The 24,097-nt window shown below is 42.3% G+C and overlaps 2 protein-coding genes and 1 pseudogene across 2 annotated transcripts; all 3 read right to left on the reverse strand.

The window, feature by feature from the left end:
• Nucleotides 1-1,031: 1,031 nt before the first annotated feature.
• Nucleotides 1,032-4,820, reverse strand: LOC132209815 (gamma-crystallin S-1-like). Its single transcript, XM_059647134.1, has 3 exons — nucleotides 4,707-4,820; nucleotides 4,319-4,561; nucleotides 1,032-1,320 (listed from the first exon to the last, which is right to left on the reverse strand). The coding sequence occupies exons 1-3, from the start codon at nucleotides 4,713-4,715 to the stop codon at nucleotides 1,045-1,047; spliced, it is 528 nt and encodes a 175-aa protein (XP_059503117.1). The 5' UTR covers nucleotides 4,716-4,820; the 3' UTR covers nucleotides 1,032-1,044.
• A 7,314-nt stretch (nucleotides 4,821-12,134) lies between these two features.
• Nucleotides 12,135-13,677, reverse strand: LOC125454520 (gamma-crystallin S-1-like). The gene is made up of 4 exons (XM_048535415.2): nucleotides 13,581-13,677; nucleotides 13,348-13,422; nucleotides 12,965-13,207; nucleotides 12,135-12,554 (listed from the first exon to the last, which is right to left on the reverse strand). Exons 2-4 carry the CDS (start codon nucleotides 13,354-13,356, stop codon nucleotides 12,279-12,281), a joined length of 528 nt encoding a protein of 175 aa, XP_048391372.2. The 5' UTR covers nucleotides 13,357-13,422; nucleotides 13,581-13,677; the 3' UTR covers nucleotides 12,135-12,278.
• Nucleotides 13,678-20,310: 6,633 nt separating this feature from the next.
• LOC125454130 (gamma-crystallin M2-like) lies at nucleotides 20,311-23,329 on the reverse strand (annotated as a pseudogene).
• Between the last annotated feature and the right edge of the window lie 768 nt (nucleotides 23,330-24,097).

The following is a 24,097-nucleotide window of genomic DNA, read 5'->3' on the forward strand; positions in this document are numbered from 1 at the left end:
CTGGACGCTAGGTTCAGTAACACATTCGGTTTTGGTATTGGGATCTAGCGTCAGTGGTACATTGAGGTCAGAGTTCATTTGTATATCAGGTCTCGCATTAATGTTATTTTTAGATCTTTTCTCATGCCTGCATTAGTGTCTGACATGAGAGGTGCATTGCTATTTGACATGTTTGATACTTTGGGACCCGATTTATTGAGAACTGTAAGTTCGAGGGAGCAGTCTGCAAATTACGAACATTAGCCAAAACCAGAGCAAAAGTCCGGAAGTAATCTGAACCGGGTGTTGTTATAAGCAAAACACTGATCAAGTTGTCGTAAGTAGAAGGTACATTAATGGCAGAATCATGGGCAAGTTATTATATCTGGCTTTTATGCAGAAGACTTCTCTCCATAGACAGTTTGAAGAGGGATTGTACAAAATGATCTGTTGATAAAGTACACGGCAAATGTATATACTGGGTCACGAAATTCTGAAAGGCCAGGGACACTTCAATGCATTTGAATAAAGAAGTCTAGGTGCTGTTGAAACCATACTGATATTGATTATTTAACTATTCTTTCGCAATTCTCAGATATATTTACTTTGTAATTTAGATTTTGTTATTATAGTAGATTGCAGGAAAACATAGAAAATGGAACTGCTTGAAAAACATCGGATTTTTTGATGTTTTATTTCTTTGAAAATTACTGTGTTGTGAATGGTGGGATCAAATTGGGAGATTTGATTCTACAATGTCTGCTGGCTGTTCATCTTTATTGTGGTATTTTACAGTTTTCAATTTTTTAAAACATTTAATCAATAATTTGACTGCTAAATCATTGTGATGACTTGAATCAATCATGATTGACCGAAGGCATGGTACCAAGAACGGTAATGTCCTGTATTTATTCAAATAACATGCAATTCCTAATCTTTGTCGTTGAATACTTTCATGAATGACATACAAGTACTGGTCTCATCAATTCTACTTTATTTACACTTCAGCATATTTCAGTTACACTCAGAGCTATCTCAGCAAGATAGCCAGATTTTGAATGCCATTTAGAAGTCCCTCATGCGCCTGAAAGATCCGACAGCTGAGCTGTAGCCTCCCCAGTCAGTGTATCTCCTGTATTCACCGGGTCTCATGAAGTACTGCCGCCCTCTGTAGCTGGGATGTTCAAAGAAGATCCAGTAACCGTCCATCACGTGGCAGGAGTGGATGTCACGGTAACGGAAACGATCGTAGACAGATGGACAGTCATCTGTGAATTCCATCATCTGTCCTCCAAAGTCAGGCCTCTCGTAAATCTTCATTCTGTAGGCGCCTCCTCGGTACTGGAATAAAGATTTTAATTCATTTTCAAGTTACAGGAATGAAAATGCGCATCTATAATGTAAGCCATTAAAAAAAAGCTACAAGTGTAGGCATTCAGATTTAACCCATCTACCACTCAAGAAAGATGGCACAAAAAAATGGATGTGCATTTCAACTCATGTTCAATGATATATATACACCTAATCTCTCCGTATTCACAACATTTTGTGACGACTGCACGTATTCAATACCGAATGATCATGGAACAGAAATGCCCATGTGGATTATGAGATAGCAGGAACTGCAGATGCTGGAGACTCTGAGATAACGAGGTGTAGAGCTGGGGAGGGGAGATTTTGAAGCTTGTGAAGTCCACGTTGATACAATTGGGCTGCAGTGTTCCCAAGTGAAATATGAAGTGCTGTTTCTGCGACCTTCAGGTGGTATCGTTGTGGCACTGCAGGAGGCCCAGTGTGGACATGTCGCCTGAGGAATGGCTAGGTTATGTGGAACAGTCTCTCTTCCACAGCTACACTGGCGCTAAACCCTACCTCCTCCTCCGTTACATCGATGGCTGTATCGGCGCCGCTTCGTACTCCCACGAAGCCCTCGAACAGTTCATCCACTTCACCAACACCTTCCACCCCAACCTTAAGTTCATCCAGACCAACTCTGATACCTCTCTCTCCTTCCTGGAAATCTCTGATTCCATCTCTGGCAACCACCTAGAAACCGATATCCATTTCAATCCTACCGACTCCCCCACACCTACCTAGAATACATCTCCCCCAACACACCTTCCTGCAAAAATGCCATCACCTATTCCCAATTCCTTTGCATCGAACACATCTGCTCACAGGATGAGGCATTCCACTCCCATACATCTCAAATGTCCTCACTTTTCAAGGAGCACAACTCCCCCCCCCCCCCCAGTGGTCGAGAATGCCCTCAACCGTGTCGCGCACATTTCCTGTATATCATCCCTCACACCACTCCCTGCAATAACAACCAAAACAGAATCCACCTTGTCCTCACTTCCACCATCTGAAATCTGACCCTACCACCGAAGACATTTTTCCCTCCCCACCCTCATCTGCTATCCGGAGGTTCACCCTCTCCATGACTGCCTTGTCCATTCCACACTCCCCTCCAGCCCCACCACACCTAGCAATTTTCCCTGCAACCACAGGAAGTGCGAAATCTGCCCCTATACTTCCCCCCTCATCCCCATCCCAGGCCCCAGGAAGACCTTCCACATCAAGCAGATGTTCATCTGCACATCTGCTCATGTGGTATACTGTATCCACTGTTCCAGATGGGTGCTCTCTACATCGGGGAAACCATGCAGAGGCCTGGGGACCGCTTTGCAGAACACCTACGCTCAGTTCACACTAAACAACCGCACCTCCCAGCTGCAAACCATTTCAACTCCCCCTCCAATTCCTCAGACAACATGTCCATCCTGGGCCTCTTGCAGTGCCAGATCAATGCCACCTGAAGGCTCCAGCACAACACCTCATACTTTGATTGGGAACCCTGCAGCTCAATGGTATCAATGTGGATTTCACAAGCTTCAATATCTCACCTCCCCCTACAACATCCCAAAACCAGCCCAGCTTGTCCCCGCCTCCCTAACCTGTCCTTCCTCCCACCTATCCCTTCCTCCCACCTCAACCCCCAAACCCATGTCCTACCTAATTGTCTCATCCCGCTCCTTGATCTGTCCATCCTCCCTAGACTGACATCCCCTCCCTAACTCCCCACCTACACTCACCTTTACTAGTTCCATTCCCATCTCTTTGACCTGTCTGTCTCCTCTCCACATATCTTCTCCTCTATCCATCTTCTATCCGCCTACCCCTCTCTCCATATTTACTTCAGATTCCCCCTCATCTACCCCGTTTCTGAAGAAGGGTCTAGGCCTAAAAACGTCAGGAGAGCTGCTCTGCTTTTTTTTATTTTTGAGTGTTGTCACACAAATTAGTGATTGGACGAAATACAGGCCTGAGCTGTTGAGTTTTCAGTTCACCTGGCTGGAGGCAGAACCTTTACTCAGTTCTTACAGGAAAAGTTACACCACAGTGGGATTGTTTCAGAGATAGTCCGAACTGCAGATGCTGGAGAATCCGACGTAACAAGGTGTACAGCTGGGTGAACACAGCAGGCCAAGTAGCATCATAGGAGCAGGAAAGCTGACCTTAAAGGCCGAGACCTTTCTACATAAAAAGATCGGTCTCCACCCGAAACATGGGCTTTGCTGCTCCTCTGTTGGTGCTTGGCCCGCGTGTTCATCCAGCTCTATGCCTTGTTACCACAATGGGATTGCCAGGCTTGAAGGGAGGGACCTCCAGTGCCATGAACTCCAGCTCCCAGGCTCAATCAAAGGCAGACAATGGCAGTTGAAGGTGTGACATCCACCGGGAAGAGTGTAATGACCTCTGGATGGCGGAATATGGGCCACACCGATGAGATTCAAGGGAAAGATAACAGGAGAGCGCAAAACCCATTCAAAAAACATCACGCTCATACAGAGGACCATATCTCTGTAGCAGGTGAGACCTGAACTCAGGTGTGTTGACACTGTCATTGCACTACAATTTTAGGTTGAGCTGTTTCACTAGCAATCAAGGTAAATCTTAATCCACATTGATCATAAATAGAGATCCCGGTGACCTCTCATAAGGCAGCAGTCTCCATGGAATTATACAGCGTGTCGCGTAGTTACTTGTGGATTAAACCGAGGTGGAAGGAATAGCATTTTATACAAAAAATGATAAGATGCCTCATCGTATGCCACATGCAGATTAGAATGTGGCTTTTGATAAAATGTGGGTGAATCATGAAGGCAAGAAAAAGGAACACAATCTGTCCACTATTTAAATCAAGAACTGTAATAACGTTGTTCACAGAACAATGGAGATGATACCTATACATAGATGATGTATAGCAAATATTATAAGACGTATCAACAAATAATTTCCGTTTAAGCCTGCTATCAGACATTCATTTGTAACTTACTGGTTGATAGGAGCGACATGACCGGACACAGTCATTGAATCCCATCCAGCGCTGATAGTCAGGATAGTCTCCCCTGGTCAGAACGTACTGGTGTCCCATGTAATTAGGTTTCTCGTACACAACCCACCAGTCACTCTCAACACGGATGGAGTTACAGCGGCTGAAGTAAGGGGTCAGGTCGGCACAGTCACTGCTGCACTCATAGTGCCGACCCTGGAAGTTCCTGTCCTCGTAAAAGATGATCTGTGGGAAGCAGGTAAGTTATAGATCAATGCTGTAACAAGATGAGGTAATTATGCAGTTTTAAAAAAATATATGTACTATACCATGTGTAAATGATCTCTTTCAGTGCTGTACTGAGTCAACGAATTGGAAGCATGAAGCTTACCTTTCCCATTTTAAGTTCAGTTAGAAAGCTACTGACTGAATCTGCGTGTGTTTCCTGGTATTTATACTGTTGTCTGAAAGGTCAATGTAAAGAATATATCATTATTCTGATGATTGAAGGCCACGTATGTCAGCAAAAATGAAACAATACTGTTCTCCCATAATATGCAAAAACCATTCCAGAATGCGTGCTTTTAAAATCATGTGAACGCCTCTTTTCATTTTGCTTTTACCTCATTTTAATTGCTCGGTTAACAAATTATTCCAGAAAAGAGGCATTGCCGACGCCTCTCGGAGCTGATGGTATCACACGCAATGAAAATGCAGTATGTTCTCTTCTGAATGTGACGAGAAGTCTGTGCTCTTAAAATTGCGTTTCAGTAATTTTTGTATAAGACTCCTTATTTTTTTTTGCCCCCAGTGTGATTTGCGTAAGCCTGACTGAATGAACATGGAAATTGTATCGTTTTGGTCTTATCGCAAGCATACCTACTTGTGTCAGTGTGCTGTATACAATGGGGGTTCAAAAACAGACAACTGGATCCAAAGTATACTTTAGAACTGTTGTTTCTGCCCCAGACCCTTCATCATTCCTCACCACAGGCCTGAAACATGGACTTCCCTGCTCCTCTGGTGCTGCCTGACTTGAATGTCTCAATGCTTTCCCGCTGCTATATGCAGGTTTGTTTTTTTTTGTCCTTATCATTGTCAATCTCAACAATTTAGAGATGCGGAATAAGATTTATTTTGGTCTTGTTGACATCCAATATGATGAGCGTCAGAGGTTACATCCACACTGAGAATTGAAGGATGAACACAACTGCCTGACAGCACATTGGGAGCACCCACACCACATAGGTGGCAACGGATCAAGAATCTGACCTATTACCTACTTGTCAAATGCATTAGGGATGGGCAACAGAATTGTTGTAGCCTACGTTGCCCACATCATGTGATTAAATAAATATGAAAGTGTAAAAAAGTTAAGAAAGGAGAAAATTAAAAAGAAGAAATAACTTGCTACCAGACGCAGAAACCAAGGCTTACCAAAAGCACTCACATGCTTCCAGCAGTGAGGTCAGCAAAAGAGGTAGCGTTTTCCAAGAACTGAATGGCAATATTCAAATTACATTCATCTTCCAAAACTGCGCGGGGCAGAGGTGAGCTCTTGAGCAGACTCTGTTCACACCACCAATATAGTTGTGAATTGTTCAAAACCATATGATTGCATCCAAATTATATTGTAGTGATGTTTTTGCTTCCCTAGACCCTTCATCATTCCTCACCATGACCAGGCCTGAAACATGGGCTTCCCTGCTCCTCTGATGCTGCCTGACCTGTTGTGTTCCTCCAGCCCCACACTGACTCCAGCATCTGCAGTTCTTGCCATCTCCTAAAAATGAAGTAGAATACCTTGACACAGTTAAGGTATGAATCAAAACCCATGGACTACATGTGGCAAGAAAGGGAGAGCAGTGTTATGCAGATATTGAAAGGCTATACCAACATGAATGGTAGTTCAGTCAGATGTACTGGGAACACAGATTAGTATCAGGCTTCACATCAGCAAACAGTTAGATGGAGAGGTGACTCTGCTATTCACCTACCTATTATTAACTCAAGGTGACTTTCATTGGGACTGGTCCCTTGGGGCACGAAAGAGATTTAGCACACTGTTGTCTAAAAATCACTTCTCTACCTCTGTATCTCTCCTCGAAGGTTCCACACTCGTCCTAACCTCTGTCTTGCCAGAGGTAGAGATTTTTGGAACTCTGACGTTCTTCTGGGGTTCTTGGTGTCAAATGTAAACCCAATTATGCTCTCGGCCAAATGTGGAATGTCCAGAGTTGGCCTGAACAGTTCCTGTTCTTCAAGAATTTCCCTGAGGAGGGCAGACAGAAGCAGGTTACATTCACCTTTCACTGAAAGGATAGGAGCCTGAAAGTCCTGGTAAATCATATAGAGAAGCAGCCATATCCCACACGACTAGCAGAGCAGACAATGCCAACAGACCAAGCCAGTCTGGTCCAAAGTTCCCATCAGTTTTATTCAGATATCGATAGTTCAGAGGAATGTCCGACATTGCAGCAAGAAGGTCAATTACCTACTCCACTTTGCAAGGACATGTGCTGATACATCACACTCACTCTAACTCTGGTACTGTGCACACCTCCCACCAACACTCGTGGTCTATCCATCAAAACATATCTTTCCTCACTTACTGTCACCCACACAAAACCTGACAACATGAACTCTGCAAGATAACAAAGTGTGGAGCTGGATGAACACAGCAGGCCAAGCAGCATCTCAGGAGCACAAAAGTTGACGTTTCGGGCCTAGACCCTTCATCAGAGAGCTCTGCATGAACTCTGCATGCATGTTTTGCCAGCAGAACATTCTCATCATTGCAATACATTATTTCTCATGGATCCCCATGATCCAGCCCAAAGTGATGGTGGAGACACCAGCTCATCGGAGGAGTGAGTCTGAGGAGTAAATGACTTTGTCTGGACAGGACCAGTGTGCAGCCCAGACATGACGCACATGGAAAGCTGATGTGGTTGGGATCTTATGGCCTTGGCTGGCCCAGTAGAAGATGGTGTTGCATTGCAGAAACACAGGACAGTACAATATGGTGTTCTGGCAGCCAAGTCCAGACAGAGAGTTGCAGCAGTGTCCCTCTCTCATCTGCTTGGCATTCCGTGGAGGATATGTGACTGTGACCATGCTGTATCTTCACTGAAGCATGACAGCACCTACTGTGATGGGATACCACCATATCCACTGCAGGCTGATGCTACTCATGCCCTTGTGGTCACTTGTCTTCCTCATTCATTTGTTCAACAGCTCTTGTTGCAGCAGACACAAGGATGACCACAGCTTCAGTGTTGTGCCCAAGGAGATGGTTCCCATGAGCCAATGTGGGCTATATCGTAAAGAATTAAGCTCCTTATACATATGACCATTTGGCAGTGGCAGTGACATCAAATATTATTTGAACAGAATTGACCTAAGATTGGGACATGGAGTCCCCCAGCAAGCATACAAGCCGGCTGCCTCGACATGGACCTTTTGTTGCTCTGATCTAGCTGTCTGTTCCTAAATTCCTTCCAGATATCACAGGGAACATTTATCGTCTAGACTGAGAGGCTGAGTTGATGACTCTCTTTATGAAGGACAACTGCATTTTTCCTTCTATTCCCAACCAGAAGAAGCTTTCTTCCTTTGTGTCAGTGCTAAATGGCAAGACAATGTAGAGGGCATAAATTTTGCATAAAGGTGGGCGTAGAACTGTACAGCACATGAATGGGCCTTTCAGCCCACAATATTATGTTGAATGTAACACCAAATTCAACAAAACCTTTCTGCCTGCCCTTAGTCCATATCCCCGCATTCCTTGCATATTCATGTATTCATCTAAAGCTCTCCCAAACAGCTCTATTTTGTCTGACTCCACCAGCTGCAGAGCATCCCAGAGTCCTACCATTCCATGGTCTAAAAAACACATCCCTCTTATCTCCTTTGAACATTTCCCCTGTAACCTGAAAGGCATCCCCCCTAATTTTAGACATTTCAGCTCTAGGATAGATATTCTGTGCATCTCATAAATTTATAGACATCTTCAAGTCTCCCTTCAGCCTTTGCCTCTCCGGAGCAAACAACCTGAGTTTTTGTGATGAAGGTTCACTGGACCCGAAAAATTAACTCTGATGTTCTTTTCACGGATGCTGCCAGACCTGCCAGGTCTGTCCAGCAACATCTTCTTTAGTTCCAAGTTTTTCTTGCTTCTCCTTACGGCTCATTTCATCTCATTTAGGCAGCATCCTGGTAAACCTTTTCTTCAGCATCTCCAAAACCTCGACATCCTTCCAGTCATGTAACAGCCAGAACTGAACACAATTCTCTAAGTGTGGCCTAACCAAACTCTTATAAAATATGAGATCCTGACTGTTGTATTCAATTCACCAACCAATACAGGGAAGCATTCCATACACATTCTTTACTATGATATATACTTGCATGTCCAGTTTTAGGAAGCTATGGACTTGATCCCCAAGATCCCTCTGTAGTTCAATGCTATGAGGCTCCTGTACTTTTCCTTAACATTTGATTTCCCAAAGTACAGCACGTCACACTTCTGGGATTAAACTTGATCTGCCCTTTGTCTGCCCATATCTGCTGCTCATATATATTCCGCTGTACTCTTTGATAACCTTCTACACTATGCACAACTTTAACAATCTTTGTTTCATCTGTAAGCTTATTAACCACCCTTCTATATTTTCATCCAAGTCATTTACACAAATAATAAACAAAAGAGATCCCAATACTGATGCCTGTGGAACATGACTTGTCATGGACCTGCAGCCAGAAAACCACCCCTCCACAACTGCCCTCTGCCTTTCATGGCCAATCCAATTCTGAAATTATGTGGCCAAGTCAATGTGGATCCCATGCATCTTAATCTTCTGGATGAGCCTACCATGAGGAATCTTGTCAAAAGCCTTGCTAAAATCACTGCACAAGTTCATAGTATACTATGAAATTCTGCCTTTTGTATTTGCCTTCAGAGAAGAGGATGCAACAATTCTCCCTGAGATTAAATCCGAGGGTATAGTTTAGAGTGTGGAATGGAAAAAAAATTAATGTTAGTAAAAAAAAGGAGTGTTGGAGAAATTAATGGGACTGAAAGTTGACAAAACCCCAGGACTCCATGACCTTTATCCTGAAATGCTAAAAGAGATGGCAACATAGGTAGTGCATGGTGATCATAAATCGTCAATACTGCCTGCAGAACAGATCATTGAAACTGTAATAATCCCATTGTTACAGAACAGAAGGAGAGAGATACAGGGAGCTACAGGTCTATTCACCTAATATTACTAGCAGGGATACTACTAGGATGCTGCAAAAAGGATGTGATCGCTAGATATTTTGAAAAAAAAATCTCCGATTGGACAGGGAAGATGGATTCATGAGTGGGAAATAATAATATTAATATACCTGAATGAGGATTTTGCAAAATGTTGCTATAAAATCAATTGGGAACAACTGGAACTGGTGTATTTGCATTTTCACAAGGTTTTTGATAAGATTCCATTCAGGACAATAACAAATAACATGGTAGGGCATAGTATTGGAGGTAACTGACCTACATAGTTTAAAGAATGGTTAACAGACACAAAGGAAAGTGTAGAGATACATCATTTATTCTGAATTTGGCAGGCTGTGACAAATGGGATATCGCAAGGACCAGTGTTTAGGACCAGAGATAGCAGAAAAGCTCTCCTGCACCTCTGATGCTGCCTGGCCTGCTGTGTTCGTCCAGCTCTACACTTTGTTATGTAGTGCTTAGGACCCAGTGTTCAAAATCTACGTCAATGCTTTGCTTGCTGCCATCAACTATGATGTTTCCATTTTTGGAGATGGTGCACAATTTGGTGGGACTGTGAGCCATGAGGACGTTGCAAAGAGGCTTCAGAGTAAAATAAACTCGGTGACTGGACGTGACTTCACATATGGATGATAACATGGCTAAGTGTGAGATTATCCACTTTGCTAGGAGGAACAAAAGTACAGAGTATTTCTTAAAAAGTAAGACAGATTGGAAACTGTTGAAGTACATAGGAACTTTGGTGTCCTTGTTCATTAGTATGTCTGTGCTTAGGCCATTTGAACAGTTTATGCATTAAAAACAATTTACCGAAGCTCTCTTATTAGTGAGGGAGGCAGAATTCGGTTTGTGTTTCAACTCCATTGTATTAAAAAGATTCCTTATTAAAGTATTTATGCATGTATTTACGCGTAAAACTCCAACTATCTCTGCTTAGTTCTATCTGTCGGCGAAAGAATATTACTCGCAACGATTCATACATTTGAGCTGGGTCATCAGGATCTTGTTCCTCTCTGGCATAGGGCTGCCTGTCTTTCATACGGTTAACTGTCGAGCCAAGGGGGATCTTTTCCTGAGTTTTCTTGGGTTGCCACACAGTCTTCTAACACAAGTCTTGCTGTGGGTCTTTGGTGAGACAATGGCTTTCAAGAGTGAGTTTTTATTCCCAGCACCCTGGACATTCCAGAATGTCCCATCACTTTTGGCAAATGGTGTCATGAACAGGGTTCAAAGCATCCAATGTAGTCATGTTTTTGCCATGCCAGCGATGTATCAATATCCTACAGGCACTAGTTGGAAGTCTACGTGTCCAAAATTTGGCTCGACACGTCTCCGATACGCACCCTTTGGGCTGGTTTTAACTAGGTACCTCTGAAAGTTAATAACTACTTTGATCTTGGTTTCTACCGTTCTGGGTAGCTGACAGCTGCTGGCTGCTGTTTAACTTAGTCTGGCCAAATTTCTGCCAGGTGTGACTTCTCTGACTGTGGGTCAATTTTGAATCTCCAGTTCTGGACCCGTGGTTCCCTGAACACATACGCCACCCCAGCAAGCTGATCAGACCACATGCAGCATTGTAGTATTTAGAACAAGGACAAAGAAAGAACAAAGAAATTTACAGCACAGGAACAGTCCCTTCGGCCCTCCAAGCCTGCGCCGATCAAGATCCTCTGTCTAAACCTGTCATGTATTTTCTAAGGGTCTGTATCCCGTTGCTCCCTGTCCATCCATGTACCTGTTCAGATGTATCTTAAAAGAAAAAATCGTGTCTGTGTCTACCACCTCCGCTGGCAACGCGTTCCACATCCCACCACCCTCTGCATAAAGAACTTTCCACACATATCTCCCATAAACTTTCCTCCTCTCACTTTGAACTCATGACCCCTAATATTTGAGCCTTTTTGAGTGCATGAACAAAGAAAGGTGTTTGCATATAAATTCATAAAATTCTTAAAGGGATAGTCAGTGGAGTTGAAGAAATGATGTTTCCTGTGGCTGTACCTGTCGAGAACCAATAGACTGAGCCTTGGCAGAAATTACAACAATTTAGGTTGTGATGAGGCAGCATTTTCATTGCAAGGGTCGTGAATTTTTTTAATTCTCCACCACAGAGGGGTGTGGTGGCTTAGTCTTAATGGAAATTCAATACAGAAACTGATAGATTTCTAGTTGGTAAAAACATTAAAGGGTACGGAGATGATAATGGGAGAATATAGCGTCCAGATTAATGAAAATCCATGATCTCGTTTGTTAGACCAGTCTCAAGGGTTTGATTATCCTATTGATTTCGTTATGTTCCATTGTCCTCTAAAAGGACGATTGCCAAAGTAAAGATTGTGGCATATTTATTGGATTAATGAGAGCAACGATTCAAACAAATGTCCTTTAAGCTAAATTCGAGCATAAAACATTGCCTTGTAATTATATAATTATATTGTTATATATTGCCAAGTATAATTATTGTTCTATGTGATTTTATGAGAATAAATAAACAAACAGGTGAAATTGCAATCAAAGGTTTTCATTCTGCTCAATAATATGTCAGTACAGCAACATTATTTTCAACTGTAACTAAGAAATCTCTCATTCGCCTGAATGATTGGCGATTTATTTATACTTCAAAATATTTCAGTTACACTTAGAAGTATTCCAGCAAGATAGCCAGATTTTGAATGCCATTTAGAAGTCCCTCATGCGCCTGAAAGATCCGACAGCTGAGCTGTAGCCTCCCCAGTCAGTGTATCTCCTGTATTCACCGGGTCTCATGAAGTACTGCCGCCCTCTGTAGCTGGGATGTTCGTAGAAGACCCAGTAACCGTCCATCACGTGGCAGGAGTGGATGTCACGGTAACGGAAACGATCGTAGACAGATGGACAGTCATCCGTGAATTCCATCATCTGTCCTCCAAAGTCAGGCCTCTCGTAAATCCTCATTCTGTAGGCGCCTCCTCGGTACTGCAATACAGCGGGGGGGAATAACACAGCAGGTCAAGAAGCTCTTTGGAAGCGCGATGCAGTAAGACCCACTCCTCCAATCTACCTCTACACTCCGCACTTCCAACGCTGAAACAATTTCTGCATGAAGTCGACAATTAAATCTGTATCGATCAGGCTTTTCCAGTTTACCTTTGGAATCGTAATCCGTCAACCCTGGATCCACCCGAATGGATCTCTCCCCTGCCTTTCAAAGCCTTTACATATTCCTTTCTGTGTTGTCCAGAGCTGCAAAACTTCAGATGGGATTGAATTCATGTTTGCAAAAATTAGCATAAATTTTGCATCCAAACATTATTAAAAGAATGGAGACGATATTGCAAAGAAAAATAAAATTTCCATATCAGAAATACACAATTAGATCAACTTACATGAGGGTACGAGCGACATGACCGGACGCAGTCATTGAATCCCATCCAGCGCTGGTAGTCAGGATAGTCTCCCCTGGTTAGAACATACTGGTGTCCCATGTAATTGGGATTCTCATACAGCACCCACCAGTCACTCTCAACACGGATGGAGTTACAGCGGCTGATGTAAGGGGTCAGGTCGGCACAGTCACTGCTGCACTCATAGTGCCGACCCTGGAAGTCCCTGTCCTCGTAAAAGATAATCTGTGGGAAGCATTAAGTTATAGATCGATACTGTAACAAGATTAGCTACTTCTGCATTGTATATAAAACAGTGCAATACCATGTCTAAATGATCTCTTCAGTGTTGTACTAATTCTGTGAACTGAAAGCATGAAGCTTACCTTTCCCATTTTAAATTCGCAGTCGGAAAGCTGCTCACTGAATGTGCCTCTGTGTCCCGGTATTTATACACTGGTCTAAAAGTTCAATGTAAAGAATACATCATTATTCTGATGATTCACGACCACATATATCAGCAGAAAAAAAACAATGCTATTCTCCCATAATGTGCAAAAACCAATCCATTATTCGCGCTTTAAAATCATGTGATCTCAACTTTTCATTTTGCTTTTACCTCATTTTAATTGTTCGGTTAACGAATTACTCGAGAAAGTAGGCATTGCTGATGCTTCTCAGAGCTAATGGCAACACAAGCAATAAAAATGCAGAATATTCTCTTCTGAATGTGACGAGAAGACTGTACTCTTAAAATTGCGTTTCAGATTTTTTTTGTATAAAACGTCTTGTTTTTCCCCTGTGTGATTTGCATAAACATCACTGAATGAAAATGGAAATTGTATCAGTCTGATCTTATCACAAGCATATTTCCATGTATCAGTTTGCTGTCTATAATGGTTTATTCTTCTGCTAAGCTTCTCAATGCTTTCCTGCTGCTGTGTGCAGGTTTGTTTTATTCTGATCCTCATCATTCTCAATCTGAAACATTTTAGAGAGGTGGAACAAGATTTATTTTGGTGTTGTTGACATCCAATATGATGAGAGTCAGAGGTTACATCCACACCTTGAAGGATGATCACAACTTCCTAACGAACATTGGGATTACCGACACCACATGGGTGGCAATGGTTCAAAAATCTGGCTCGCCACTACCTTCTCAAATGCAGTGGGCATGGGCAACAAATGTTGTAGTCTGTGATGCCTACATCACATGAAAAAGTCAATATAAAGTGAAAGCAAGTGAAAAAAGGGAAAGTTAAAACAAAAATAATTCTTGCTACCAGACCCAGAAGCCAAAGCTTGCCAAAAGCATTTACATTCTTCCGTGAGTGAGTTCAGCGAAAGAAGTAATTATTCCAAGCACCCAGTGGCAATATTGAAATGATATTCAGCTTCAAAAACTGTACATTGGCAGAGGTGAGTTATTGAGCAGACTAAGTGCCCACCCCCCATATAGTTGTGGAATTGTTCAAAAGCAGACAATTGCATCCATTGTATACTTTAGAATAACAAAATGTGCAGAGAAAAAGAGTATCAGCCATTAGTTTGAACAAAGAGCAATTGCAAAACTCACAAATTTTGAGGAAGTTTAAAGATAAAATAGGGTCATATCTTGGAGCTGGAGGAGGACAGCAGATCATGCAGCATTAGAAGGGCAGGAGAGTCAATGTTCCTGTACTTGACTCTTCATCCTGATGAAGGGACCAGGCCTGAAACGTCAACTCTCCTGCTCCTCTGATGCTGTCTGACCTGCTGTGTTCCTCCATCTCTACACTTTATTGACTCTGACTCCAGCATTTGCAGTTCTTGCTCTCTCCTAAAGATGAAGTAGAATACTTTCCCCACAAATAAGTATCAATCAATACCCATAGAATATATACAATTGGCAAGAAAGGAAGAGGTATGTTATGCAGATACTGAAAGGTCATACCAACATGAATGGTCGTCACATCGCATGTACTTGGAACCACAGATTAGTATTTGGCTTCACACCAGCAAACAATTAAATAGAAGGTAGACTGTGTATCCACCTACCTGTTATTCATGCAGGTGACTGAATTTTACCGAAAAATTGGCAATGTGCCAACATGCGATGTGACAACCATTCATGTTGGTATGACCTTTCAGTATCTGCATAACATACCTCTTCCTTTCTTGCCAATTGTATATATTCTATGGGTATTGATTGATACTTATTTGTGGGGAAAGTATTCTACTTCATCTTTAGGAGAGAGCAAGAACTGCAGATGCTGGAGTCAGAGTCAATAAAGTGTAGAGATGGAGGAACACAGCAGGTCAGACAGCATCAGAGGAGCAGGAGAGTTGATGTTTCAGGCCTGGTCCCTTCATCAGGATGAAGGGTCAAGTACAGGAACATTGACTCTCCTGCCCTTCTAATGCTGCATGATCTGCTGTCCTCCTCCAGCTCCAAGATATGATCCTATTTTATCTTTAAACTTCCTCAAAATTTGTGAGTTTTGCAATTGGGAATGTGCCAATTTTCAAGACATTCATGGAGGATTGCTCTCTCTCGGCCCCAAAGAGATTTCTCACACTATCCTTCAAAGGTGAACTTATCACAAGGAACATCTATCATCTAGACCGAGAGGCTGAGTTGATGACTGTCTCTCTACAAGCACGACTGCATTTTTCTTTCACTCCCCAACCCAAACAAGCTTCCTTCCTTTGTGTCTTTGCTAAATGGCAAGTCAAAACAGAGGTAATATGAACCCCACTTTCTGGCTGAGGGGTGAAAGTGCAAAATTGCAATGCAATGCAATGCAAGGTAGGGCGACTGTAAGCATCCTGATAGGCTCAGAGTGTGCGCAGACCAAGACAGCAAGTGAGCAAGCCAGAGAGGCAGTCTGGTCCAATCATGAGCTGGGTTTGTGTCCCTGAGCACCAAGTGTCCATGCAGTAACAGTATACATGGAGATGTTGGTGCAGCCTGAGGTATAACTTTGAAACACAAAAGCATCAGGTTAATGGGAACTGGAGCGAAGATGTGTCATGAGGGATCATAGCAGCTGGCACATTTCTGACACCAATTTCTGTTGTCTGGAGGTTGTGTGCGGCTGGTGCCCATGGAGTGTGGCCTGGAAAGTTGGTGCCCAGAGTCCAACATAGTGGTCATTTGGAGCAAGTGATGAGTTGGTTCCCACCAAGTGCTCAACCTGGTTCCCATGTCAAGTTTTCTCAATGTCTGGTACTTTCGGCAAGTTTGTTGAGATATAAAGCTGAATACTAATGAGGCAAATTCAGCCGTTGACGAGATGTTTAGTTATCAAAAACAACAGTCAACCTGCAACTTGTCACTGCCTAGTGGGAAGCTGCCACACCCACTTGTGAAAAGCATAAACGATGAAACAGGATGCTCCCAATGTTGAGGTGGGCCTTACTGGTCTTCCCACTTAGATTCTGCCACAAATATTGCCATAGCCCTTGTCACTCAGTTCGACATAGACATATACACGGGCATAGAGTTAGCACTGTACAGCACACGAAAGGGCTCTTCAGCGCATGATATTATGCTGAACATGACACTAAATCAAACTGAACCCTTATCCCTGACCTTAATTAATATCCATGCATTTCTTGCATTTTCATGTGCTTATTTACAACTCTCCTTAACGGCTCTATTGTATCTGCCTCCACCACCACCCCTTCTGGCAGAGTTTCTCCATCTCCTTCTACTCTGTGTCCTAAAAAGCTTATCCCTCATATCTCCTTTGAACTTCCCCCATCTCACCCTAAAGGAATGTTCCCTAGCTTCAGACATTTCACCTCTGGGATAAAGATTCGGACAGTCAACCTATCTATGCATCTCATAATTTTACAGATTTCTATCAATTCTCCCCTCAGCCTCAGCCTCTCCAGATAAAACAACCCAAGCTTTTCTAGCTAACAAGGTGTAGATCTGGATGAACACAGCAGGCCAAGCAGCATCTTAGGAGCAGGAAAGCTGACATTTCAAGCCTAGACCCTGAAGGGTTTCCTGCCCCTAAGATGCTGCTTGCCTGCTGCGTTCATCCAGCTCTATACCTTGTTGTCTCGGATTCTCCAGCATCTGCAGTTCCTATTATTTCTGATCCAAGTTTTTCTAGCCTCTCCTTATAACTCATATCTTCTAATCCAGGCAGCATCCTGGTAAAACTTTTCTGCACCATCTCCAAAACCTCCACATTCTTCCTGTAATGCGGTGACCAGAATTGAACTCAAAACCCTAAGTGTGTCCTAACTGAAATCTTATAAAACATGACATTTTGATGGTTGTAATCAATTTGTCAGCCAATGCTTTATCATCTTTACCATCCTATCTACTTGCTGGCCACTTTCAGGGAGCTATGAACCTGAACCCTAATATCCCTCTGTAGATCAATCCTGTTCATATTCCCATCATTAACTGTATGATTTTCCTTAACTTTTGATCTCCCAAAGTGCAGCACCTCACGCTTACCTGGATTAAACTCCACCTGCCATTTCTTCACCCATATCTGCAACTGATCTATGTCCCAGTGTATTCTTTGGTTACCTCTAAACCATCCGCAACTGCAGTGATCTTTGTAACATCTGCAAAGATACTAACCCCCCGCCCCCACATCTACTTTGCTGCTAAGTCATTTATATATATCGTAAGCAGCAGAGGTCACACTAGTCACAGACTTCAAGCCAGAAAAACATCCTTTCACAATGACCCTCTGCCTTGTTTGCACAAGCCAATTCTGAACCCACATAGCCAAGCCCAGTGGATCCCACACATCTTAATCTTCTGAGCCCACAAGAGGGACCTTGTCGAAAACCTTACTAAAATATATGGAGAGGTCCAAACTTCACTATGAAAACCTGCCTTTTGTGCTTGCCTTCACAGAGGATGACACAATAAATCTCCTTGAGATAAAGATCCAACAGTCTAGTGAGAGTGAGGAATGGAAAGAAATTAATGTTAGTAAAAAAGGAGTGTTGGAGAAATAGATGGGACTGAAAGTTGACAAATCCTGAGGTCTCCATGAACTTTGTCCTGAAATGCTAAAAGAGACAGTGACAGAGGTAGTGCATACACTGGTGATCATCAATCATCAACACTGCCTGCAGAAAAGATCATTGAAACTGTAATCCCATTGTTTTGGAACAGAAGGAGAGAAAAACAGGGAATTATAGGCCTATTCATCTGACGTCACTAGGAGGGATGCAACTAGAATCCTTCAGAAGGGATGTGATTACTAATAATTTTGAAAATAAAGTCTGACTGGACAGTCAACATAAATTCATGAGTGGGAAATCATGAATTATACATACTTGATTGAGTTTTTTAAAAATGTTGTAATAAAATCAATAAGGGACCCAGTGGATCTGGCGTTTTTGTATTTTCAGAAGCCTATTAATAAGGTTCAGGAGGTTCATAAATAAAATTGAAGGCAATGGTAGTCAAGGTAACATGTCTACATAGGTTGAGGAATGGTTAACAGAGAGAATAGAAAGGCTGTGGATGATTGGGCTTCTCTGAATTGGTAGGCTGTGACCAATGGAGTACTGCAGGGATCAGTGCTTCAGGCCTGGCTGTTCAAAATCTATTCCAGTGATTTTCTTGTTGCCACCAATATAATGTTTCCATTGTTGCAGATGATGCACAATTTGGTGGGAGTGTGAACCGTGAGGAGGTGGCAAAGAGGCTTCAAAGTAAAATAGACTGAGTGATAGGACGTGGCTTCACATATTGATGATAATGTGGCTAAGTGTGAGATTATTCACTTTGCTAGGAGGAACAAAGGTACTGAGTATTTATTAAAAGGTGAGACAGATTGGAAAGTATTAATGTTACAAAGGGACTTTGGTGTACTTGTTCAATAGTATGTCTGTGCTTTGGATGCTTTGACCAGTTAATGTATTAGAGATAAAATACTCAAACACTCCTATCAATGACAGAGATGGAATTTGGTTTGTGATTCAACTCCATTTTATTAAAAAACTCCTTACTGAAATATTTATACACAAATTTAAATGTAAAATTCCACCTGTATTTACTATCTATCTAGCTCTTTCTGTTTGAGAAAGAATACTACTCACAACAGTCCACCCATTAGAGCTGGGCCATTAGAATCTCCTTATTCTCTGACATAGGGCTGAGTCTCTCCCATGATGGTGGATCTTGTAGGTCAGGGAAGATATTCTCCTGTCTCAAATTGGGTTGCCACACAGTCTTCTGCCACAAGTCTTGCTGTAGGTCTTTGGTGAGACGGTGGCTTTCAGCTTGTGTGTGTTTTTATTCCTGTCACCCTGGACATTCCAGAATGTTCCGTCACCTTTGGCAAATGAGCAGGATTCAAAGCATCCAATGTGGTCATGCCTGTGCGATGCCAGTGAGATGTGGATATCCTAAGGCACTGGTTGGAAGTCAAGGTATCCGAATTTCTGCTCAATAACTCTCCAATATACTCTCTTTGGGCTGGTTGTAACTAGGACCTGTTGAACTTTTGGAACCACTTTGACCTTGGTTTCCACTGTTCTTTGTAGCTGATAGATTCTGGCTGCTGTTTAACTTAGTTTGGCCAAATTTGCTGTCAGATTTGATCTCTCTGACTGTGGATCAATTTTGAATCTCCAACTCTGGGCTCATGGTTGCTTGAGCACATAAGTCACTGCAGCAAACTGATCAGATAACATGTAGCATTGTAGTATTTATTGCAAGACTGTTTGAATACGTGACCAAAGAAAGGTGCTCTCATATAAATTCACAAACTTCTGAAAGGAATTGTCAGTGGAGAAGCAGAGGGATGTTTCTTCTGGCTGCAACTGTCTAGAGCCATTGGACAGAACCTTCATAGAAAAGAGAAACCATTTAGGATTGAGATGAGGAAAACATTTTTATTTCAAGGATTATGATTTTTTGGAATTCTCTACCACAGAGGGCTGTGGAGGCTCAGTCTTTAAGTTCAAGACAGAAGCTGATAGATGTCTAGTTAGCAATAACATAAAGGGGTATGGGGATGATAATGGGAGAATGTAGTGTCCTGATAGGTGATTAGCCATGACCTCATTTGTCAGAGCAATCTCAAGTGGTTGAGTGTCATATTGACACAGTTATGTTCCATGGTCCTTTAAAAGGACTATTTGCAAAGTTACAGCTGTGATATATTCATTGAATGTATGTGAGCAATGAGTCAATTAAGGGTCCTTCAAGCCATGTTTAAGCATAAAAATATTATCATTTATTGTAATCACCAGTGTAATTATTATCCTGTATAATTGTATGATAATTAAAAAAAACAAACAAGTGGAACTGTAGAGAAAGGTTTTTATTATGTTCATAAATATATCAGCAAAAGTACATTATTCTTTTTAACTGTGATTTAAAAATCCCTGATTCGCCTGAATGATCCAATAGTTGAACAGGTCGCTCCCCAGTCAGTGTATCTCCTGTATTCACCGGGTCTCATGAAGTACTGCTGCCCTCTGTAGTTGGGATGTTCGTAGAAGATCCAGTAACCATCCATCACATGGCAGGAGTGGATGTCATGGTAACAGAAACGATCGTAGACAGATGGACAGTCGTCCATGAATTCCATCATCTGTCCTCCAAAGTCAGGCCTCTCGTAAATCCTCATTCTGTAGGACCCTCCTCGGTACTGCAATACAGAGAGAAGGAACTAACACAGCAGGTCAAGAAGCTGTTTGCATATGCAACCCAGCAAGACCCATTCCTACAAACGGCCTTCAGATCTCGCAATTTTTTTTACACTTTGACATGTTGAAACAATTTCTCTATAAAGTCAACAATTGTATCAGTATCGATCAGGTTTTCTAAATCTAAAAAAGGAGTTAAAGATTGATAAATTTTGGGGTTGCATTATTACACTGCGCTAAATTGAGGAGTGAAGGGAGGTTAAGTTTAAATATTGGTAGCAAACATGGGTGTCTTGATTATTCAGCATTCACGGGTTCCCGGGGCGAAAGTTCATAGGTGCTTTGTCCACATTGGGAGACAATGGTGGGAACATGTCTCTTTTGATGGTCGATCGACAGCTAATTTCCAAAAACACAGGCAGATACTGTAAAAACTACAGTTTTACAAGTATTATAACTGAAATGCCCATATAGTTTTACACTAGAAGAGAATTTTGGACCTAATGTGTAGTTAATTAGCATTTCTGCTTGGCCTCAAGACCAATGGGATTGCACTGCCATGGGATTTGAGAAGGGAAACGAATAGGATTCCATTGTGAAAAGTCAGGTTGTTAGCTTTCAAAAGATATCCCCAGTACTCAGAGAGATGTCAGTCTGCCAATATGTCATAAAGGGAGAAAGACAGAGAGAGAGAGAGAAGCAAAATTCAGCTAGTCTCCATGGTTCATCACATAAGAATCTGAATTGAACAAAAACAAAGTCGCTGGAATAGCTCAGCAGGTCTGGCAGCATCCGTGGAGGAGAAAACAGAGCTAGCGTTTCCTCAAACCTGAATTCCTGATTTATAGCATCCACAGTTCTTTTGGTTCTTATTTAGAATGTGCATGGAACCTCAGTCTCAAATAGAAAATATGAAATTGTTGAGGTTTGAGAGTGAGGCTGGACGATTCACAGAGACTGTGTGAGAAGCCAAAGCTCCAGCCGAAACATCAACCAAGATAATAAAGTGTGAAGCTGGATGAACACAGCAGGCCAAGCAGCATCTCAGGAGCACAAAAGCTGATGTTTTGGGCCTAGACCCTTCATCAGAAAAGGGGGATGCGGAGAGGATTCTGAAATAAATAGGGAGAGAGGGGGAGGCGTACTAGAGATAGATAGAGGAGAAGATAGGTGCAGAGGAGAGAGATAATGGGAACTGCAGATGCTGGAGAATCCAAGATAATAAAGTGTGAAGCTGGATGAACACAGCAGGCCAAGCAGCATTTCAGGAGCACAAAAGCTGACGTTTCGGGCCTGAGAGTATGGATGGGGCGGTAGGGAGCGGATAGGTCAGTCCGGGGAGGATGGACAGGTCAAGTGGGCGGGATGTGGTTGGTAGGTAGGAAATGGAGGTGTGGCTTGAGGTGGGAGGAGGGGATAGGTGAGACGAAGAACAGGTTATGGAGGTGGGGACGAGCTGGGCTGGTTTTGGGATGCAGTGGGGGAAGGGGAGATTTTGAAGCTTGTGAAGTCCACATTGATACCATTAGGCTGCAGGGTTCCCAAGCAGAATATGAGTTGCTGTTCCTGCAACCTTCGGGTGGCATCATTGTGGCACTGCAGGAGGCCCATGATGGACATGTCGTCTGAGGAAAGGGAGGGGGGAGAGTTTTGGGGTTAAATCGTTTCACAGACACCAATCACTTTTTCTTTTGAAAAAAATTGAAAAAACATTCAGTGATCAACTGAAAAGATGACATCACATTCACATTAAGATTCTCACGGTGACATGCAAACCATGAGAAGCAAAATAGACGAAATATTACTTCTTGGGCAACTTATACTTTAAATTAAAGAAGAGAACTTTCCCCAGTTAGTTTTTGATCACAACCGCTCGCCTTTCGCTGCGGTTCTACATTCCCTGTATCTTCTGTGCACATAGTATTCTCCGTGAGCCAGTCCGAAGTGGCTCTCCACCACAGGTAGCATTTTAATCCCCAAATCCCTCTGGAATTGACCCTTCAGGCATTTGAAATAGTTTGTCTTTATTTACTTTGTACAGCCTTCATAACTTTAAAGAGCTGCATCATATCCCATTCACTCCTTCCGGCACTAGAGACGAATCCCTGAGCTTTATCAGTTTACCCATGTAACTGTAATCCGTCAGCCGTGGGACCTCACGAGTGAATCTCTCCCCTACCTTTCAAAGCTTTTACATATTCCTATCTGTGTAGTGCAGAGCTGGATGATATCAGTTGGGATTGAATTGGTGTTTACAAAAATTAGCGTAAATTTTGCATCCAAATATTATTAGCAGAGTGGAACCTATATTGCAAAGAAGAATAAAATTTCCATCAGAAATACACAATTAGATCAACTCACGCGAGGGTAGGAGCGACATGACATGATGTAGTCATTGAATCCCATCCAGTGCTGATAGTCAGGATATTCTCCCCGGGTCAGAACATACTGGTATCCCATGTAATTGGATTTCTCATAACAGCACCCACCAGTCACTCTCAACACGGATGGAGTTACAGCGGCTGAAGTAACGGGACAGGTCGGCACTGTCACTGCTGCACTCATAGTGCCGACCCTGGAAGTTCCGGTCTTCGTAAAAAGTGATCTGTCGGAAACAGTTATGTTATAGATTAATACTTTAACAAGATGAGGTACTTCTGCATTGTATGGAAAGTTAGTGTAAGTGATCTCTTTCAATGCTGTATTGATTCTGTAAACTGAAAGCATGAAGCTCACCTTTCCCATTTTAGGTTCACAGTTGGAAAGCTGCTCACTGAATGTTCCTCTGTTTCCGGGTATTTACACAGTTGTCTGAAAGTTCAATGTAAAGGATACACCATTATTCTGATGATTCACGACCACATATATCAGCAGAAAAAATACAATAATGCAAAAAAAAGTTCTCCCATAATGTGCAAAAACTACTCCAATATACGCGCTTTAAAAATCATGTGATTGCATTTTTTTCATTTTGCTTTTTCCTCGTTTTAACTGTACGGTTAACAAATTATTCGAGAAAAGAAGCATTACTGACTCTTCTCAGAGCTAATAGTATCACAATCAATTAAAATGCAGAATGTTCTCTTCTGAATGTGAAAATTGAGTTTCAGGTTTTTGTGTTTTTTCCCCCTGTGTGATTTGCGTAAACATCACTGAATGGACATGGAAATTGGTCATATAACAAGCGTATCACCCTATATCAGTGTGTTGTCTATAATGGCGGTTTAGTCTTCTGTTAGTCCTCTCAATGCTTTCCCGCTGCTGTGTGCAGGGTTGTTTTAATCTCATCGTCATCATTCTCAATCTGAAATATTTAGAGATGTGGAACAGGATTTATTTTGGTGTTATTTTCGTCCAATTTGATGAGGGTCAGAGGTTGCATTCATACTATGAATTGAAGGATGGGAACATTCAACTTTCTCATTGGGAGTACCTACACCACATTGGACGATAATGGTTCAAGAATCTGGCTCACTACCATCTTTTCAAACACATTGGGCGTGGGTAAGAAAT

Source organism: Stegostoma tigrinum, chromosome 7 (assembly GCF_030684315.1).
Source record: "Stegostoma tigrinum isolate sSteTig4 chromosome 7, sSteTig4.hap1, whole genome shotgun sequence".
Taxonomy (NCBI): domain Eukaryota; kingdom Metazoa; phylum Chordata; class Chondrichthyes; order Orectolobiformes; family Stegostomatidae; genus Stegostoma; species Stegostoma tigrinum.

What these genes read in the sequence shown, in the direction of transcription:
- LOC132209815 (XM_059647134.1), bottom strand. An exon ending in CATGTCGCTCCTATCAACCA is followed by an intron (nt 1,321 to 4,318) that starts GTAAGTTACAAA and finishes TCTTTATTCCAG; the next exon opens with TACCGAGGAGGCGCCTACAG.
- LOC125454520 (XM_048535415.2), bottom strand. An exon ending in CATGTCGCTCGTACCCTCAT is followed by an intron (nt 12,555 to 12,964) that starts GTAAGTTGATCT and finishes GCTGTATTGCAG; the next exon opens with TACCGAGGAGGCGCCTACAG.